Raw genomic sequence first — 18,275 nt, 5'->3', positions numbered from 1 at the left:
CGTGTATTATATAGACTTATACAACTGATATAAGCGAAGCTGTTTCCCTGAATTTCAGTTGGGTACTTTTATATTTATAGCCAGACCAATCAAAATCTTATGAATATACCTCATAATTTTTTGTTTCAGAATTCAATTTCCTAAGATGTATATATTTAAAAAGATACATATATATAATTATATATCACAATTATATTGAAAATTATAATTTTATAGTCAATAGAAAAAATATTTATTCATATAAGATTCATATGGTATTACCATGAAACTAAGCTCTATAGATATTGCAGAAATCTAGTCAGACTGGTAGCTTGAAAAAAAAATATCCCTGAAATGTTACTAATCGCGATGCTAAAAATATTCTTGTTCTCTCATCGATGAACGCACTTAACTGTCACATTTGTAGAAGTTAATATTTTTTTAAGTTACTAAAAGTACTTATTATTGTCCTACGTAATTAATTGTTGTATCATCATATTAACAACTCAATATATACATAATACACACATACACACACACACACACATGTATATTATATATAATTTTTCTATATGTACATATATGAACTCAGTTCTTATTCCAGATTTGAGGTGCATGTTATTATTCTATTAATGAGAATATCGATTTAGGGATCATACAAAAAATACGTCGAAATATATTAAGTTTCAAGTAACTTCATAATCGTAACTTCTTGAGTATTACACCGCGATCGCGATCTCAAATTTATGCGTCTGTATATGCACTGGTATACACATGAAGTATGACATTCGGTGACGTTGGACAACTGAATTTTGAAGGTTGACGATTGACAGAAGATCTTGGAACGATCTATGATAGTAAATTATATTAGTGCACATGTAGGAAAGTGTGTACTATTTATTTTATCTGTATTCTAATTCTTTTCTTTCTTTGGTTGGAACGACATTAACAGTTTTCCGTAATCAAGGAATAAGATTAATATTTCTTTTACTGTACAGCAAAGTAAAGGTTAGAAAAAATCCACTCTTTATCATTATGGCTTCAGGAACTATATTAGCGGTAAGATCATAATGCGAAATTAAATAAAGTTTAGATATTAATATTATTGCAATATTTGCAGAAAGCTATTGAGTTAGTAACAAAAGCGACAGAAGAAGATCGTAAAAAAAATTATGAAGAAGCCCTTAGACTATATGAACATGCTGTGGAATATTTTCTTCATTCTATCAAATGTATTCATTTTCTAACAATATATTCTGTTACCTTGTAGGAAATAATTTGTTCATTAATATTATAATAACAAAATATCTTCTAGATGAAGCACAAGGTGATAGAGCTAAAGAAAGTATAAGATCAAGATGTTTGCAGTATCTTGAAAGAGCAGAAACATTAAAGGCATACTTGAAAAAGAGTAAGAAAAAACCGGTAAAAGCAGGTGAAGATAATGCAAAAACAGAAGATAAGAAAAGTGATAGTGGAGATAGTGATACCGACAGTGATCCAGAGAAGAAAAAACTTCAAACCAAATTAGAAGGTGCAATTATTATAGAGAAACCAGATATCAAATGGAATGATGTTGCTGGTCTTGATGGAGCTAAAGAGGCTTTGAAAGAAGCTGTTATCTTGCCAATACGATTTCCACATCTGTTTACTGGAAAACGTATACCTTGGAAAGGTATTTTACTTTTTGGGGTAAGTTTCAACATATATATAATGTAAAACTATGAACTATACATGATAATATAAATAAATTTATAATGGATCATTATGTTATTAATATTATATATTTTTTAATGCAGCCTCCAGGTACAGGTAAATCATACTTAGCAAAAGCAGTGGCAACAGAGGCTAACAATTCTACATTTTTCTCTGTTTCATCTTCGGATTTGGTAAGCAAGTGGCTAGGTGAATCTGAAAAACTTGTGAAGAATTTATTTGATTTAGCACGTCAACATAAACCAAGTATTATATTCATTGATGAAATAGATTCACTTTGTTCATCTCGCTCTGATAATGAATCTGAATCAGCACGAAGAATTAAGACTGAATTTTTAGTGCAAATGCAAGGTATCTAAAAATACTATAATATAATTTAAAACTTAATTCAAATTCATGTGTTCTTTGTAGGGGTGGGTTCAGATAATGATGGTATATTAGTTTTGGGTGCAACTAATATACCTTGGGTATTAGATTCTGCTATTAGAAGAAGATTTGAAAAGAGAATTTACATTCCATTACCTGAAGAGCAAGCACGTGCTGTTATGTTTAAACTTCACTTAGGAAGTACAGCACATTGTTTATCAGATGATGATTTCAAAAAATTAGCAGCTGCCACAGAGGGTTATTCAGGAGCAGATATAAGTATCATTGTGAGGGATTCTCTTATGCAACCTGTTAGACAAGTTCAAACAGCCACTCACTTCAAAAAAGTAAGAGGGCCATCTCCAAAGGATCCATCCGTTATTGTAGATGATCTGCTCACACCATGTTCTCCTGGAGATCCAGATGCTATTGAAATGAGTTGGATGGAGGTAGATGGTGATAAATTATTTATTCCTCCTGTAACCATGGTATGTATATAATAGTTCTTATGCAAAATTGCTTTAGGCGATATCTATATAATCTACTTAATATTATTCATCTATGATACAGAGAGATATGCAAAAATCCTTAGCAACGACACGTCCAACAGTAAATGAAGATGATATGGCAAAACTGGAAAAGTTTAAAGAAGATTTCGGACAAGAAGGTTGATCCTTGGATACTTTTTATGATGTAAATTAATTCTTTATAAAAGCATACTCTCAGTTATACGTGCTTGCCTTGTTATTCTTTGAGAAACAATTATACTTAACAGTGTTTGTATAAAGATATCTAAGAAGAAGTGCATACTCCTTTATCTTTTATCTCTTCTATCTGATTATAGAAAAATGATTAATTCACCATAGGCTATCAATCTATAATATTTACTAAAATTTCTTATTATTATGCACTAGTATATAAAATGCAAAATGAATTATATTTTGACAAACAATTATTAAATTTTATCTTGAAGAGATGTAGATTATTATTCATTCTGATATGCAAAATGGAAAAGTAAATTTTCAGTATAATGGAAATATGTAATGTTCTACTTTGTAAAAGTTATTGTTATATCTAACAAATCAAGTATAAAATACTAAACTTATTTTACTTTTCTTATTTCATTTATATACATACAAAAAGTAATAAGAAAATCGCAATATCATTGGTTTATGAATTGAAGTTATGGTTTATTCGAACAAATGTCTTTTTTTTATGTTTTTTTTTGTTTTTTTAAAAATAAGCATTTTATGATGGCTATATTCTTAAAGTAAGTGCAACATACAATATGATAAATTTGAAATATCTGTAATTTACTTACATTATTTTGTAATGAACTTTGCTCTGTAAACTATCCATTAAAATTCTGTGTTTACTTAATAGTATATATTATAATGCGTGCAGATAGATTTAATTACTAACTATTTTAAGTATGATAAGGATGCATTTCAATGAAATGTCACAAGTTAAAACACAAATGCATACATATGTAAACAAATAAAAATATAAACGACTGGTAATCAGAACACTATTCCCGTGTAAATCATGTTTATTGTTATTGAAATAAATAACAATCTATATATTGTAATAAAGGGGGAATTTACAGTGGATTAAAGTTTTTCTGTAACTTGTAAAAAAGTAACAAGGTACATTTGAGTAATCACGGAGGGCAGTGCCTTAAAAACTCTGAGTCCATATAAACGACAGTTATTGTTATATCATCACGAAATATTCGTACCACTTTACTTGGCAATGTTAGTAACTGCGATAATTTCCCGTGATCTATACCAAAATCTGTACCACCAAGAGCATTTCTCAATAAGTGTGTTGCTGCATTACTATCAAGAGGTTTCTTTTTTAAGCCTTCTTTACGCTGAAGTAACATTTCATTTATATCGGATAACTTCATATTTTTTCGAGGTAATCTTAATGGATTTAACGTAACTTTTCCACTTATATGTTCTCCTACTAAACGTACAGCTTGTAAAGGTGATATTAAATCCCATAATCCATCGCTCGCTATTATGAGAAACTTGTCTCTAGGTGTCAATCTATGATACTTTACTTCAGGTTTTGCTATTAAGTATGGTGGTGTATGATAATTTGGTGGTATTGCATTTTCGCCAAAGATTGGTACTACTACTTGTTTCATAATCATTTTATTCCACTTATATTGAAAGTCACCAAGACAACGAAGAGGTGCTAACTGTCCAAGTAGTCTCTCCATTTTTATCACAGTAGATCTCTCTTGTGATGGATGCTCTGACAAAATCCTTTCAACTTCCGCTCGATTATCAGTATTGTGTTCTGTAGTCATCATTTTTGCTGACCACACATCATTTTCTGTAAAAATATTCACGAAAGTTCACAAACTCTTTGTAATAAAGTAAATTTTGCACATTTGGATATAAGCTTCAGCACATCATGTCTTTATAAAGACACACGCACACTCTGGTGGTTTTTAAATTATTTTTAATAAAATTTAATTTTTATATTATCACTTTCATATTGAGTCATATAACATTCATTCAAGTATATATATATATATAAAGCCTGTAGATAAATATATAATATTGTCTACTGTCTTATATATACTAATTTTATTGTTTAATAATGAAGTAAAGAATAAAAAGATAAATTTTATACCTGAAAGAACACCAAGCACTGCTTGACAATCTCCTACACCAGCTACATGCAAATGTGGACCATCTATATGAGCTACAGCTGCTACAGCTCCCGACATAGCAACTGTCAGTGTTCTTGCCGCATCTTTATTATGTAATTTTAATAAAGCTTCATTAGATAAATCATTATCTAATCTAACAAATGCATTCTCCAGTGCTGCTTCCATTTGAAATTCTTTTGTAGATCCAGTTTGCATTAGATCCTTCAAAAATGTTAAAAAGCTGTCTCGATAAAGATCTTTTATTTCAGTAACTAATTCTACTTTATCATTGAAAGTCTCTAGTAGCTCTAATTCCTTATTGGAATTAATAGAATCCAAATATTGCCTCAATAGCTTAGGAGGAAGTAAACACGCAGATATATAATGAAACAGTCGTTTTGATATTACTTGTGCACAGGCACCACCACCATGACCATCAAATACTCCCAATAACAAACCTATGAAAGGATAATTAAATATAAAATAATGCTTTAATGTCTATTAACATTTAGCAATGTTAGGTAATGAATGTAAAGAAAAAAACAAAAAGAAAGAATATCATATGCAAAATGAACATATATTTGTCTGATTATACATGATCTTTTTATGTGTGTTATTATAATATATAAATATATACATGCAGTCAAGTTTAACTTATGGTTAAAAGTAAACTTAATTATAATAATATGTGACATATATATCTTATGAATTAAAAAATTTGTTATAACTATGTTACCTTTTGTTAATAAACATTGTCCTTCAGATCGTGTGTCTTCAATAGGATTATTGGATGCTAACTGATTAGAATCGTAATATTTCACAGAAGATGAACCAGTAAATTCTTTGGTAAATTCATTGGCTTGTAAGATAGCAGTAACCTATCTCAAAAAATATTTATATTTTTCTTGTAAATATATTTTATAAAAAAAAACTGAAAATAAATCACTCATTACCTCTTGAGGTGTAAGCCTTGATACTGTAGCATATAATCGATGTTGAATCTTGTTGTTACTACAATTACATCGTCTAACTGTTGCATTACTAAAACTTTTTATAAAACGTCCAGTACCTTTCTGCAAAACCATCCTATCGTCAAATATTGGTACAATGGCTGTACTCTTACTCTGTTGCTTCTGTTTGACCTCTACTCTTCCAACACATTTTGTAATTTTATTGAGTTTAATGGTTATAACAATTTGTTTTTTGAAATTATAAAAAGAATAAAAATCCGTACTATCCAAAACACATTACTTGCTGCAAAAATGATATAGATTTATACTGGATTATACACCAAAATATAAATATTTCCTTGGAAGTATTGATAAAATCAACTTTTGTTAATCCTTTCTGAATAATCCAATACAATTTATGTTTATTCAAAATCTATAATATATCGTTCGAATTCCAGATAATTGCTGGTACCTGATACAGGATCTGTTCAAAAAAGATTCATAGCTATATATATGATAAAACTGTAAAGTATTATAATATTTTATAATAAGTAATAGTAAGCAGTTACATGTGGTTATATATTCAGTAACATGTGGTTATGCGTAGAATACAAGACGGTAAGAAAACTATTAATGGCACATTTAAAGTTTAAGTTACGCTATGCACGACTACTAGAGTGCCAATAGTTTCAAAATAATTTATAACATTCTTAAATATCTATAATAATATTATATGTTTCTGTAATTAACACATAACATACAAGAAAGCACAAGGCAGTGATGGCGTAGTTTGTTTTTTGTTGCGTTTGCGTAAATGTTTTTCGTGGAAAATTAGATTTTTACGAATTATATTTGGAAAATTTTCAAATAATGAAAAATACTAAATGTTTTGAAAAAAATTCTTCTCCAATGATACGACAATAAATTTACATGAAAAATAATAATAAAATTTGTAATTATCAAAATATAAATATATGTATATATATATATATATATATACTTCACTTTTTATAGTCCAAATAATCAGTAATACTAAAAGCGAAACAAGGAAAATGATACTCTGTTTACCTAATCTTATATACGACACAAACAAAAAGTAAATAAAATATAGTAGTATTTTTCTTATAAATGTATTATAATGAATGCTTTGGTAAATGTATATATAACTATTACTATATTTAACGTAAACAATAACATTAAAAACAGTTCGAAAAGGATATCTAAAGATAACCTATATGATAGATAATACTCCGTTGATCGAATAAAACTAATGATCATTAATTATTTATTTGTATTTATATGCTTTGGATAATAATTCACAACAATAATAATGATATTTTATGCTTCAGGTATATACTACTTCTGTTATCTTCAAGTAGAAGATTCTGTGTCCTTAAATACTATGAAAATATTTTTACAATGACTGTGTAAATATTTCATGTATATATATGTATATATAATATATATTATATATATATATGATCTATAGATATAATATATATAACCTATATAAAAGCATCAGTTATTTGTAATTATTAAAGGACTGAACAGAATTGCTATTGTCTTCTCTGTCAGTTTTATATTAAATAATTATAACAAGATTCAATATTGTGATAATAAATAACGAAATGGATAATATACCAGAAAGCGCATTAATTGCTGCTAAGAAAGCTGTGCAATTTGATAGAAGTGGACAATATAAACAAGCCCTATATTACTACAAAGTAACAGTAAAATCTCTTGATGGATTATCCTTAGATGTTGCATATGATCAGAAGATTACAGATTATCGAGAAAGAATATCTGCAATTCAACAATTAAGTAAATATATTGTTACAAATAAAGATAATAATTTATATTTGAATTATTGAATAGCAAAAATATTAAATAGTGATTAATTTTAAATTAATAAACTTATAGTTAATGAAGAAGATGAAACACATGGTGCTATTAATCAACAAAAATCTGATCTTCACAGATGTGAATTTTTGATAAATCAAGCACTTGATGCTGATGAAGCAGGCCTTAAAGATGTAGCTTTGAAATTATATACAGATGCTGCTGAATTAGGTCTTAGTGTAGTAAGTATATATTAATAATATTTTCTAGTAAAATATAACTATATCCAAGTGCATTTATATATTTTTTATATATTGTAGAAAGTAACTACTTCTGAAATAAAAACAAAGTTGAATAATTTAATCAGACTTGCTCTTGAGAGAGCAGAATCTTTAAAAGGTATTAAAAAACAAACTGATAATATAGATGATATTATTAAATCACTTCAAAATTTGCAACCTGTTCCTAATGATGACCCTTCAGATACAGTCTCATCATTAAAATCTTCTACTACAAATGCAAGTAATTATATTATGATATATATTTATATGAAACATGCTTATTGAACAATATAATGTTTAGTATTTACAAGATAAATTTTTAGGACATCAAACAAAACCTGCTCTGCACCGTGGAAGTAGTGCACATCTTAAAATAGCAAGTGGTAGTACCACTTATACAGAAGAAGAAAAAAAAGTTTTACTTCATAGTTCTCATATAAATGATAAAGAATTTGTACCTTTTATGGATGTTGATTTATTAGAAAGATTTCAATATGCTATACCATTTACTGATAAAGATGGATTATTGGCATTAGCTCCTAAACAAAAAACAACTTTTGCAAGATGGTGTCGACCCGAGGAATTATTTTCTGAACCTAAGATGCTGATGGGACGTTATGTTGATTATTACAGCATTAAACAAACTGTCAGTTATATTAATTATATTAATATACAAAATTATCCAACTATAATTTTTATTATATAAAAATATAATTATGATCATCATTTGCTTATATTTTAGGTCATATCAGATTGTTCATTTGTGGCTTCTCTTGCTGTCAGTGCACAATATGAAAAGAGATTTGGTCGTAGGCTTATCACATCTATTATTTATCCAAAAAATAGGAATAATGAACCAGTGTACAACCCATTTGGTAAGAAATTATTTATAATGATTTTTATACTTTTGTCATTTTTTATGGAAAGAAATGAGAAAAAACAATGATTTTATATTAGGAAAGTACATGGTAAAATTACACATCAATGGCATTCCTCGCAAAGTAATAATAGATGATTTGTTACCTGTAAATCGACACAATCAATTACTTTGCTCATACTCTAACAATCGTGGTGAGCTATGGGTCTCTTTATTAGAGAAAGCATATATGAAAGTAATGGGTGGCTATGATTTTCCTGGATCTGGTAGTGTAAGTTTTTTTTCCTTTTGCTTAAAATGAATGAATCTGTTTATAATAGTTAGAATTTTATAGTTTATAATAATTAGAATAAAAAATACAATATTTTATAGAATATAGACTTACATGCATTAACTGGTTGGATACCTGAGAGGTATGCTATAAAACCAGATGATCCAGATTTTAATAAAGATAGTTTCTTTGAAACTCTAAGATTGAGATTGCATAAAGGTGACATGCTTGTCACAGTTGGTACAGGACAAATGTCAGATATTGAAGCAGAAAGAACTGGTCTTGTGTCTACTCATGCCTATGCAGTATTAGATGTTAGGGAAATAAATGTAAGTTTTTAAAAATTTATTTATACAGATGTTAATATGTATATTACATAAATATAAAAATGTTTTATATTTCGAAATTAGTTTATTAGAAATTTACATGTATTATTGGCATAATAATCATCTTGTTTAGGGAGTTAGACTTTTTCAATTGAAAAATCCATGGTCGTATTTGAGGTGGAAAGGAAATTACTCAGAACTGGATACAATGCATTGGACTCGTGAATTAAAAGAAATATTAAATTATGATCCAGATTCTGCATCACAATTGGATAATGGAGTTTTCTGGATTGATTATGATAGTATATGCCAATTTTTTGTTGTCTTTCTTATCAATTGGAATCCTGGTTTATTTAATTATACTTACTGTATTCATCAGTGAGTTTAATTTAAATACAGTCTTTTTTTGTAATGTTTTTAAGACATGATAAAATAAAATCTTATAATAATTCTTTTTTTCTATAGAATGTGGAATGCAGGAATCGGACCAGTAAAAGATGTGTATAATATAGGTGATAATCCACAATTTTTACTTGAAGTACAAAGTAATACAACAGGAGCAGTATGGATTCTTTTAACAAGACATATAACTGATATAGCTGATTTTCGAGAAAATAAAGAATACATTACAGTATTAATATACCGGAATAACGGTAAACGAGTATATTATCCAGGTGAATAAGATAATTAGTAAATATAGAAAATGTATATATGTTATAATATAATATATGTTATAATATTAACATGTTATACATTTTTTTAGATGATCCACCGCCATATGTTCATGGAGTAAGAATAAACAGTCCACATTATCTTTGTAAAATAAAATTAGAAAATGACAGTGACACGCGATACACTTTAGTTATATCACAATATGAAAAAACACATACGATATATTACACTTTACGTGCGTATGCAACATGTCCTTTCAAATTATGGCAAATACCTCAATTATACAAATATGAAAAGGAGGTATATTATAAGTTATTTTACAGAAACTATTTTCATTCAGCAAAGATCATAATTTTAACTGTATACAATATGTATGTAATATCATAGAAAAGTAAATATTTCAGATTACAGATGGTCAGTGGAAAGGGATTTCTGCAGGTGGATGTTCTAATCATACAACTTATCCTAATAATCCATATTACCAACTTGATCTGGAAAGTACTGGGGATAATAATTATGTATTGATTATTTTAAAAGGACCTAAGGAGTATCAAATAGGTTTTGATATTGTTATGGTAACTGTCAATAATCCAAATGCAGAGGTATTCAAATCAAAAAATTCTGGTTCATTTCGGTTAGTACATTTAACAAAAAGTGACAATATTTTTCATATTATCATTCTAAAAGAATAGTCTTAAAATATATTTTATTTTAGGCCAGGATTTGTTTATTTAGAATTAGAAAGAGTACCAGCTGGAATATATCATATTATTCCATCTACGTATCTGCCAGGACAGGAAGGCCCATTTTTTTTGACATGTAAATCATCTTGTAATTTATTTCTTCGTCGGATTCAGTAATTAGACATTGTAAAAATATCTTCTTTGAAAAATGGATCTCATTCTGTTTACGCAATATTATCTATTAATAGATGCAAGTAATATTCCAATCATACGAAAGCTTACATAATAATTTTATTGCACAATTCTATTGGGCTTATTTGCTTGTGGTTCATCTATTATTATAAAAAAATAAAATAAAAAAGAAAATAGAAGCAAGAAGGAATAATGTATTGCAAAATACCTCTATTTTATAATTCAAAGTACAAACAAAAATAAGAATAGATTATCAATATCTATATTTTGATATTTAAAAATCATGGCACTTAAATTATATATGAAAAAGAAATTATTTTATATATTTATGTTTACTAATAAATCTTACATATTGTTGTGAAATATAATATCTAAACTTTGTAACCCTAACTCTATGTAATTATAATTAGCAAATTTATATAGAAAGGTATTTTTTAATGAAAAATGTAGTTAAAAATTGTAAGACATTTTATTTCTCTAATAAAATCAACTCTATCACTCTATAATACAATACAAAATACTACATTTCATAAGTTCATACAGTTTAGCAATATCAATGTTAATGCGCGGTAAAATTTTTTTTTGCCTTTCTTTTCTTGCTGGTAAATTGCTTTACTTTGTTTTCATATGCAAAATTTGTAATTATTTTATGTGTGATACTGTGTGTTATTGAATTAAGTATATTTTTTATCACATGTTTATAAAAATCAGTATTAATATTCTTATTTATTTTATTGCAATGTTTCTGTTATTTTATTAACATAGCTTGGATATATCATACCATTAAATAATATGATGAGATGTAATGTATATTTACATGATTATTGAAAAATATAAGTTACAAAAGAATATAAATAATTATACAAAAATATACATTGAATGATTAACATGACTGTAGCAAATAACAGAAATGTTATGATTGTTAAAAAAAAGTATAATCAATGGAAATTTTACTATATATTAAAATGGATGGATATATATGTTGTTCTTTCATAAGTTTTCAGTGCATACATAGAAGGCACTATTGTGTGGATTAAAAAAATGACATTATCTTATTTACCTTCATGTAATTTTTTTTGGTTTCTTTTTGCTATTGTAAACATGATATGCAGTATGTTTTGGATTTTTGATTCAGTTATGGTTTTGGTGTATGTAAAAGTTTCTCATATACTGAAGATAAATAGTTATCTTATATAATAAGTGTACTTCCAAAACTATTATAATGAATAATAGCACATGAGTTTTTCTTAAAGTCTCTAATGCTTTGTATATGGAAATATATAAATTACAAGTTTGGACATGTTTGAATTATTTTATAAATATTGCATTATTACGTTAGACAAATATAATTAAACTTTGAACTGTTGGACGTTTTTCAAAATCTTCAGTACTGATGTACAGTTACTACAATTTTCAATCCTTATATTATGCTTATATAATACTTTAATTATTATTATATAATAATATGACAAATTTTACATTCAAATTAAGATTAGAATGACTTATCTAATGCTTTTAAAATATTTTGGCTTAATTTATCCAAAATATATGTTTTACTGTATTAATGAGATTACATATACAATTGTAATATTATCGCAGAAAATATATGCATACTTCATTGTATGCAACCTACAAATTATATTTCTGAGTATCCTTTTGTTAGAGAAAGCAGTTATAAATTTTCTAATGATTTTGTTTTTCTTTATACTGCAATAATTTATTAATTTAAATATTTTCATTTTATATGAGGCATATAATGGTAATTAGTTCCAAAAGATTTTTTCTGTACTTATAATAATTTTTTGAATTTAATATTAGAATAATTATAAAATTGTATATAAACCATCTATTGTATATTATGTTAAAATTTTCAAAAGTGATGTGTATCTACGCATGCTCGCGTATATATGTATATAATGCACCGAAAACTTAACCTCATTGATTTTTGTATTAGTTAAATTTTTACTGGCAAAGAACAAATTGATGTTATAAGATTAAAGATTGTGTAACTCTACTAAGATATTAAAGAGTAAACAATTAAAATGTGTTTTATATCTCTGTCTTCATCTACTGAATTCTGGTAGTGGTTTAGCTATACCCTCGTTGTAAGCTTTGTGAACTGCTTCACATACAAATCTATATTGACTCTGCAATCAATAATAGCAATACTATGAAATATCATTACATCAATAGGTGTAAATGTTAATAATATTATTTTTACAATAATATTAAAAGAATAAAAATGTTTCTTAACAAATAAAATATTTCCATGTTTCAATGTTAAATATAAAATATATATGTTGTGTATATATATATAACTTACAGCATTCTGGATCATCATTGCTCTTTGATCGCGCATAGAACGTACAATATCCAATGGATACACTGGTTGGTTGGCTTCAATAAGGCATAATGCAGTTTCCATTAATACTAAAACTCCTGTTCTGCCTATTCCAGCAGAACAATGTACAACAGCTGGTTCTACTATGCCTGTGCGTGCTGCTCTAACTTTTTCTGTAAATGTAGTAAATTGTTTCCAATCACTGGGTACACCATGATCTGGCCAGCTGCAATATTGCATATGTGTTATATCCCTTTCTTCTCCAGTCTGCAAATTAAAAAACAATATAATAATTTCTGAATTTCTATATCTTAAAAAAAAAAAAAAAATAATACAAACTTTACTTACATTAATGTCTCTAAGTATAAATTCACGAAAAATGAATGTATCTTCTACATTTTCCACCGTACATTTAAGTGTAAGATTTCTAAAACTAAGAGTTTCATTCAGAGCAGGCCAATATTGATGACATTTTGCTCGACCTCGTTCAACTAAAGTCGTTAACATTACAACGAGAGTACTACCAGCTTCTAAAACCATTTGCCAGAAATCTGCAACGGTAGTTGACAAAGGCCCTTGCGTAGCGATATACCTGTTAATAATACCTGATCCTGGTATTTCCATATTTACATAATTAGCATTAATGTAATCGCCATTTGCAGATCCCATTAAAATGACTCTCGTAACATCATCTATGAGGCATAATATATAAATGATTATCACAAATTAGTACAGTAATTATAATGTTTTATATAAGATAATGCACATACAAACAAAGAAACATTTTAATATCGATTAATATATCTTGCATCCGTCATACATACATGGTGAAATATCGCGATAACGATTTTTGTTCTGATTTTCTGGTTTTTTTGATTCGAGAGACGTCAATTCAGGATTTTTTCTATATAACTGTTCATATTGTGCAATTAAGGCTCCACTAGCCAGACCATCGGCAAGAAGCAACATCGATTGCGCTAATGCATCAGAACCAACGGCTGCATGTGGTGCATCAGGTACATACCTTATAACATATAACAAAAAAAAAATTTGGTTGAAAACAGAAATTAAGATTAATCAATGTATATATTGCATACCTATAAGGAGGTTCTTCTTCGGATGTTTCATCGGTTCCAGCTAATGCGTTATACAATGCATTGGGTCGAACTGTTAATGTAAGTTCTCCTGTACCAGAGTCACGTGACTGACGAATCAAATTTACAACATGTTCGTGTAGTAAGCCGTTTACGTCAATGCCATTAATAAAAACAACCTAGACATAATATTGATTAAATAAATTATTTATCAATGCGATAATATTTGGTAAAAAGATTGTTATTATGAATTTTAACTTGATCTCCTTCATTCAACTTGGGATAACAACGATCAGCAGGTGTATTTGGTGCAACTCGAGATACTAAAATAGGCATATCAAGATCTAATCCACCTTTTACGTTAAATCCGAAACGACCTTGTTCATCGGGTGTCAATGTTATCGTAACCAATCCATCCTCCAATATCTAAAATTATTACATTTGTTTTACCACTAAATTCGATCGAATATATTCAATATAAGTCTTTATCAAATTTATTCACCTGTGGAGGTGGTGAACTTGTTGGTTCACTGTAGTCAGGAAGATCATAAATATTTTTTTCAATAATTGTGTCATCATCTGCATAACTAAGTACTCGAGACCCTAACATTGGAGAAAACGCATTATTCTGTGTATGAGTTCCTGTTAAATCCTCTCGAAGAGACAAAAAACCACCTTCGCTGTAATTAAAGATAAATTATAATAAAATAAATAAGAAAAGAAAATAAAAAAAGAGAAGAAGCATTTCTAACTCATCACTTTGGTTCCCTTCACCCCATGCTTGTCGAGGTTCACGAGCACCTAGAGATTGCACCTTATTATCATAAGGTCGAGGCGGCCTGCCAGGAGGTATTATAACTTTTCCTTTATCTTCAATAATAGGAGCTGTTGTAACCCCATGTACCAAACGTTTACTTGGTGATCTATGGAATGATTAAAAAAACTATCTTAGTTTTAAGGATAATTAAGATAATTACGATTTGTTAATTGTTTTATCATTACCTAATAAATGTTCTTTCAACTCGTGCTCGATGTTTTCCATCTTCAACAGTTTGAAATTCTGTCCGTCCTGAATAAGTAAATCTACTACTTAATGTAAGTGGAAATCGCCTTGGCCGTAATTTTGGACTGTGAAGTCTAAAGAATGTATGATGTTCGACACAGGCTTTCCATAAATTTTTAGAACTACGATAGGTTTGCATATTGAAACCTAATAAAGTATCATAGTTTTCTGACTGTAAGCAAAATAATATATTTCATTAGATATTTAATATTTCATATGTAAAGTAATAATAGCATTTAATTATTCGCGTTAAATCGCATTTTTAGAAATTTTTTAGATATACCTGTTCTCTTCTAAGTTGAATAAAAAATTGTTTACGTTTGAAAGAAATTTTTACAATTTTAGACCATGAGAATACATTAATTTTTATGCCATTTTGGAATACTACTAAACCTATTGATGTAACACCTAGTTGTATTTCTTTATTTGTTGAATCCTGAGAGAATACAATTATTATATTATTATCATTTATTATTAGAGATATTTTTATATAGTTATATAATATATAGTAATAAGTTACACCAACCCTTGCTTTATGTAATTCTACTCCATACATATCAAGCCGTTTTGCATGATCCAAAAAATTAAATTCTGCATCAGCTGGTAGTTGCCCTCTGCAAATAAAAGATGCATATAAAACAGAAATAACACAACAGTTATTTTTATAGTATAAAACATTTCTCAAATCAATTAAATATTTTATGATATAAATATACATAAGAAACAAAAATTAATCGTTTATGTACTTATGAAGTTTATGTAACTCCGCTATTTTTTTCTCCATTTCTTCTGTTTGTCCTGGTATTAACTGTAAATGTGAAAGATACCCAGGTCCATGTTCATCTGGATGATAATCGCCTAATTCTGCTGCAAGTTGCATTAAAAATAATATTTAAATATTACTTTGTTTATTTGCTTATTTAAATATAGATTAAAGTAAATTTTTTGCAAAGAAATCAAATGTACTTACATTGAACAGTATAACTTGCTATAAGACAAGCAGTACTTGGTGGTACTTGTAGTTTTCCTAGAAGAATATCTTTCCGTATTTGTAAATAAAACTGATATCTAGTATATTCTTCTTGCAGTTTACTAGGATCTGATACATAAAATTTTACTCTAAAAAAAAATTGTCCACCTAAAATATATAACTGTTTTCAGTTTCTATATAATTCATACTTCTTTCAGTTCATGTATAATTTATTAATATTTCAATGTCAATACTTTTGTTAATGTATAACGTGATGTAAAAATTATCATCAAATAAAACATATTACAATAACCAAATGTTAAGTATGGAATTATGATCTTTACCCTTACTTCTTATCTGCTTCTTCATTGGTTTTGTAGGGTCTAACCATCTCTATAATGATAAGGAATGATATCTGAAGTAGAATATTTATGATGCATGTTTGTCAAAAAGATATTTAAGAATTACCATTGTATCAGGTGTGGTTGTTGTTGTTGTTGTAGTACCATTCTCTGTATATTGTAGGCCAAAATAATCTTTCTCTACAAGCTCTAAGTGATGGAATACCAAATCTAATAAAGTTTGTCCTTTTGCCCTTTTCTATAAATCATTAACCTTAATAATTTAATGTTTTGTAAATTTTAAGATTATAAAAATAATAGAAAAATAATGAACTTACATCCAGTTGAAATGTATGTTGGGAATCATCAAGAAAAATAACAGTTGCAGATAAAGACTTTAACCTACGATTTCTTGCTAATTCAGCACCACGAACATGGTAGCTCCCACTGGAGCCACTCAGTGCTCTACGTGATACACTTTCAATCATTTCAATAATTTGAATACGTGTCAGCCACCTTCTTGACACCACTTTTGTGCTATACCACCTACCTATATGATAAAATATTTTTATCAATAATGTTTTTTATAATTTTCATGAATTATATATATCATTTTTTCTTTTAATATACAAATAATTATGTTCCATAAATACATGAATATATACATTACATTCTTTAAACATAGTCAAAGAAGAATATTTATGAAAATTCTACGTCTATGTTCCAACAAGATTACATAAGCAAATTGATGCCAACCATGTGCCAGAATAATGTAGAATATAGTATTCCGAAAATAGGTTTGCAGCAAAAAGAAAATATTTGAATAAGAAATTAAAAAACTATTTCAAATAAAAATACAAATATTTCAATGCAAAGCTTGACAGATTTAAATGTACAATGCTTACAAATCATACAAGCAATATAATTTTTGTTATTAATAATGCAACAAATGAATAATAAAAATTTACACTTACATTCATCATACGCTGTGGTACACTCAAAACCGTTTATTAGATATGGTCAATTGCACAATATAAAATAATTGTCTTTGATTTATAAAGGCTAGAATGAACCACAATGCCACATAAATTTTTTTCTAATGATCATTGAAATTTTAACTGAAACTTTTTTTCTTTTTAACCCTTTTCTCATATTTCTATATTTAAGGCTACTTTTTTCTTATGATCAATCACTTATCATCTATGAAAATAAGAAAAAAACATTATTGTAATATAATATACTCAATACGGATTATTTCGATCACTAGGAAAATTGTTTGAAAATCAAATACGATTCCACAATATTTGTTTCACTTTACTCACTCTTTGATTCATACAATATCAATGAACAATTGAAAAAAAAACGACTATATTTATTATGTTATTATTGTCATGAATATTTTCTAAGTTTTATTATTATCAAAGTAATATACGCATTATTGGTATAAATAGTTTACATAAAATCACCTATTTCAAGAGTTTTGTACTTAACAGGTTATAACATTATTTTTGTAAAAAGAGACGTTTCACCCTTCGATATAAAACTATCAAGAGATACAAGTTTATAAGTAAATTGTAACATATACGTATGTACTATGTAAATAATCAGCCATAGTTTGTTGTAAAGTTAGAAGAATTATGGAAATGAAA

The 18,275-nt window shown here is 27.6% G+C and overlaps 4 protein-coding genes across 14 annotated transcripts in view; 2 read left to right on the top strand and 2 right to left on the bottom strand.

The window, feature by feature from the left end:
- Nucleotides 1-18,275, bottom strand: part of LOC122632049 (tyrosine-protein phosphatase non-receptor type 4) — a 27,475-nt gene extending 9,200 nt beyond the window's left edge. The window contains exons 1-18 of one of the 5 annotated variants that reach the window (XM_043818449.1): nt 17,949-18,271; nt 17,601-17,826; nt 16,965-17,176; nt 16,754-16,885; nt 16,630-16,678; nt 16,286-16,453; nt 16,062-16,182; nt 15,842-15,929; nt 15,599-15,751; nt 15,255-15,487; nt 15,005-15,175; nt 14,755-14,932; nt 14,511-14,678; nt 14,256-14,431; nt 13,983-14,182; nt 13,507-13,850; nt 13,141-13,425; nt 11,268-12,964 (exon numbers count right to left, since the gene is read on the bottom strand). In XM_043818449.1, coding sequence (XP_043674384.1) covers nt 12,881-12,964; nt 13,141-13,425; nt 13,507-13,850; nt 13,983-14,182; nt 14,256-14,431; nt 14,511-14,678; nt 14,755-14,932; nt 15,005-15,175; nt 15,255-15,487; nt 15,599-15,751; nt 15,842-15,929; nt 16,062-16,182; nt 16,286-16,453; nt 16,630-16,678; nt 16,754-16,885; nt 16,965-17,114 — 2,700 coding nt within the window. In that variant the 5' untranslated portion in view covers nt 17,115-17,176; nt 17,601-17,826; nt 17,949-18,271 and the 3' untranslated portion in view covers nt 11,268-12,880. Of the gene's footprint in view, nt 1-11,267; nt 12,965-13,123; nt 13,426-13,506; nt 13,851-13,982; nt 14,183-14,255; nt 14,432-14,510; nt 14,679-14,754; nt 14,933-15,004; nt 15,176-15,254; nt 15,488-15,598; nt 15,752-15,841; nt 15,930-16,061; nt 16,183-16,285; nt 16,454-16,629; nt 16,679-16,753; nt 16,886-16,964; nt 17,177-17,600 lie in introns of those variants that run through there. The other 4 variants (XM_043818451.1, XM_043818448.1, XM_043818452.1 and 1 more) reach the window with 4 other exon arrangements.
- Nucleotides 323-3,592, top strand: LOC122632056 (vacuolar protein sorting-associated protein 4). 4 transcript variants are annotated; one of them, XM_043818467.1, is made up of 8 exons: nt 323-434; nt 584-857; nt 978-1,038; nt 1,100-1,211; nt 1,295-1,671; nt 1,779-2,046; nt 2,107-2,549; nt 2,632-3,592. In XM_043818467.1, the coding sequence occupies exons 3-8, from the start codon at nt 1,015-1,017 to the stop codon at nt 2,731-2,733; spliced, it is 1,326 nt and encodes a 441-aa protein (XP_043674402.1). In that variant the 5' UTR covers nt 323-434; nt 584-857; nt 978-1,014; the 3' UTR covers nt 2,734-3,592. The 4 variants fall into 4 exon arrangements, with proteins under 4 accessions (XP_043674402.1, XP_043674399.1, XP_043674400.1 ...); XM_043818464.1 differs by having other exon boundaries at nt 584-865; XM_043818465.1 differs by having other exon boundaries at nt 332-453; nt 584-865.
- LOC122632053 (pyruvate dehydrogenase [acetyl-transferring]-phosphatase 1, mitochondrial) lies at nt 3,593-7,074 on the bottom strand. 3 transcript variants are annotated; one of them, XM_043818460.1, is made up of 5 exons: nt 7,034-7,074; nt 5,680-5,870; nt 5,463-5,604; nt 4,708-5,184; nt 3,593-4,404 (listed from the first exon to the last, which is right to left on the bottom strand). In XM_043818460.1, exons 2-5 carry the CDS (start codon nt 5,809-5,811, stop codon nt 3,722-3,724), a joined length of 1,434 nt encoding a protein of 477 aa, XP_043674395.1. In that variant the 5' UTR covers nt 5,812-5,870; nt 7,034-7,074; the 3' UTR covers nt 3,593-3,721. The 3 variants fall into 3 exon arrangements, with proteins under 3 accessions (XP_043674395.1, XP_043674394.1, XP_043674393.1); XM_043818459.1 differs by lacking the exon at nt 7,034-7,074 and adding an exon at nt 5,961-6,493; XM_043818458.1 differs by lacking the exon at nt 7,034-7,074 and adding an exon at nt 6,246-6,493 and having other exon boundaries at nt 5,680-6,160.
- Nucleotides 7,231-10,857, top strand: LOC122632050 (calpain-7-like). Of its 2 annotated transcripts, none has more exons than XM_043818454.1 (12): nt 7,231-7,497; nt 7,597-7,757; nt 7,836-8,037; nt 8,108-8,442; nt 8,539-8,671; nt 8,754-8,944; nt 9,046-9,273; nt 9,404-9,648; nt 9,736-9,944; nt 10,034-10,242; nt 10,347-10,576; nt 10,658-10,857. In XM_043818454.1, exons 1-12 carry the CDS (start codon nt 7,305-7,307, stop codon nt 10,800-10,802), a joined length of 2,481 nt encoding a protein of 826 aa, XP_043674389.1. In that variant the 5' UTR covers nt 7,231-7,304; the 3' UTR covers nt 10,803-10,857. The 2 variants fall into 2 exon arrangements, with proteins under 2 accessions (XP_043674389.1, XP_043674390.1); XM_043818455.1 differs by having other exon boundaries at nt 7,232-7,497; nt 8,120-8,442.

This window comes from Vespula pensylvanica, chromosome 9 (assembly GCF_014466175.1).
Source record: "Vespula pensylvanica isolate Volc-1 chromosome 9, ASM1446617v1, whole genome shotgun sequence".
Taxonomy (NCBI): domain Eukaryota; kingdom Metazoa; phylum Arthropoda; class Insecta; order Hymenoptera; family Vespidae; genus Vespula; species Vespula pensylvanica.
The sequence above is the reverse complement of the archived record's forward strand: the minus strand, read 5'-3'. Positions and strand labels throughout refer to the sequence as shown.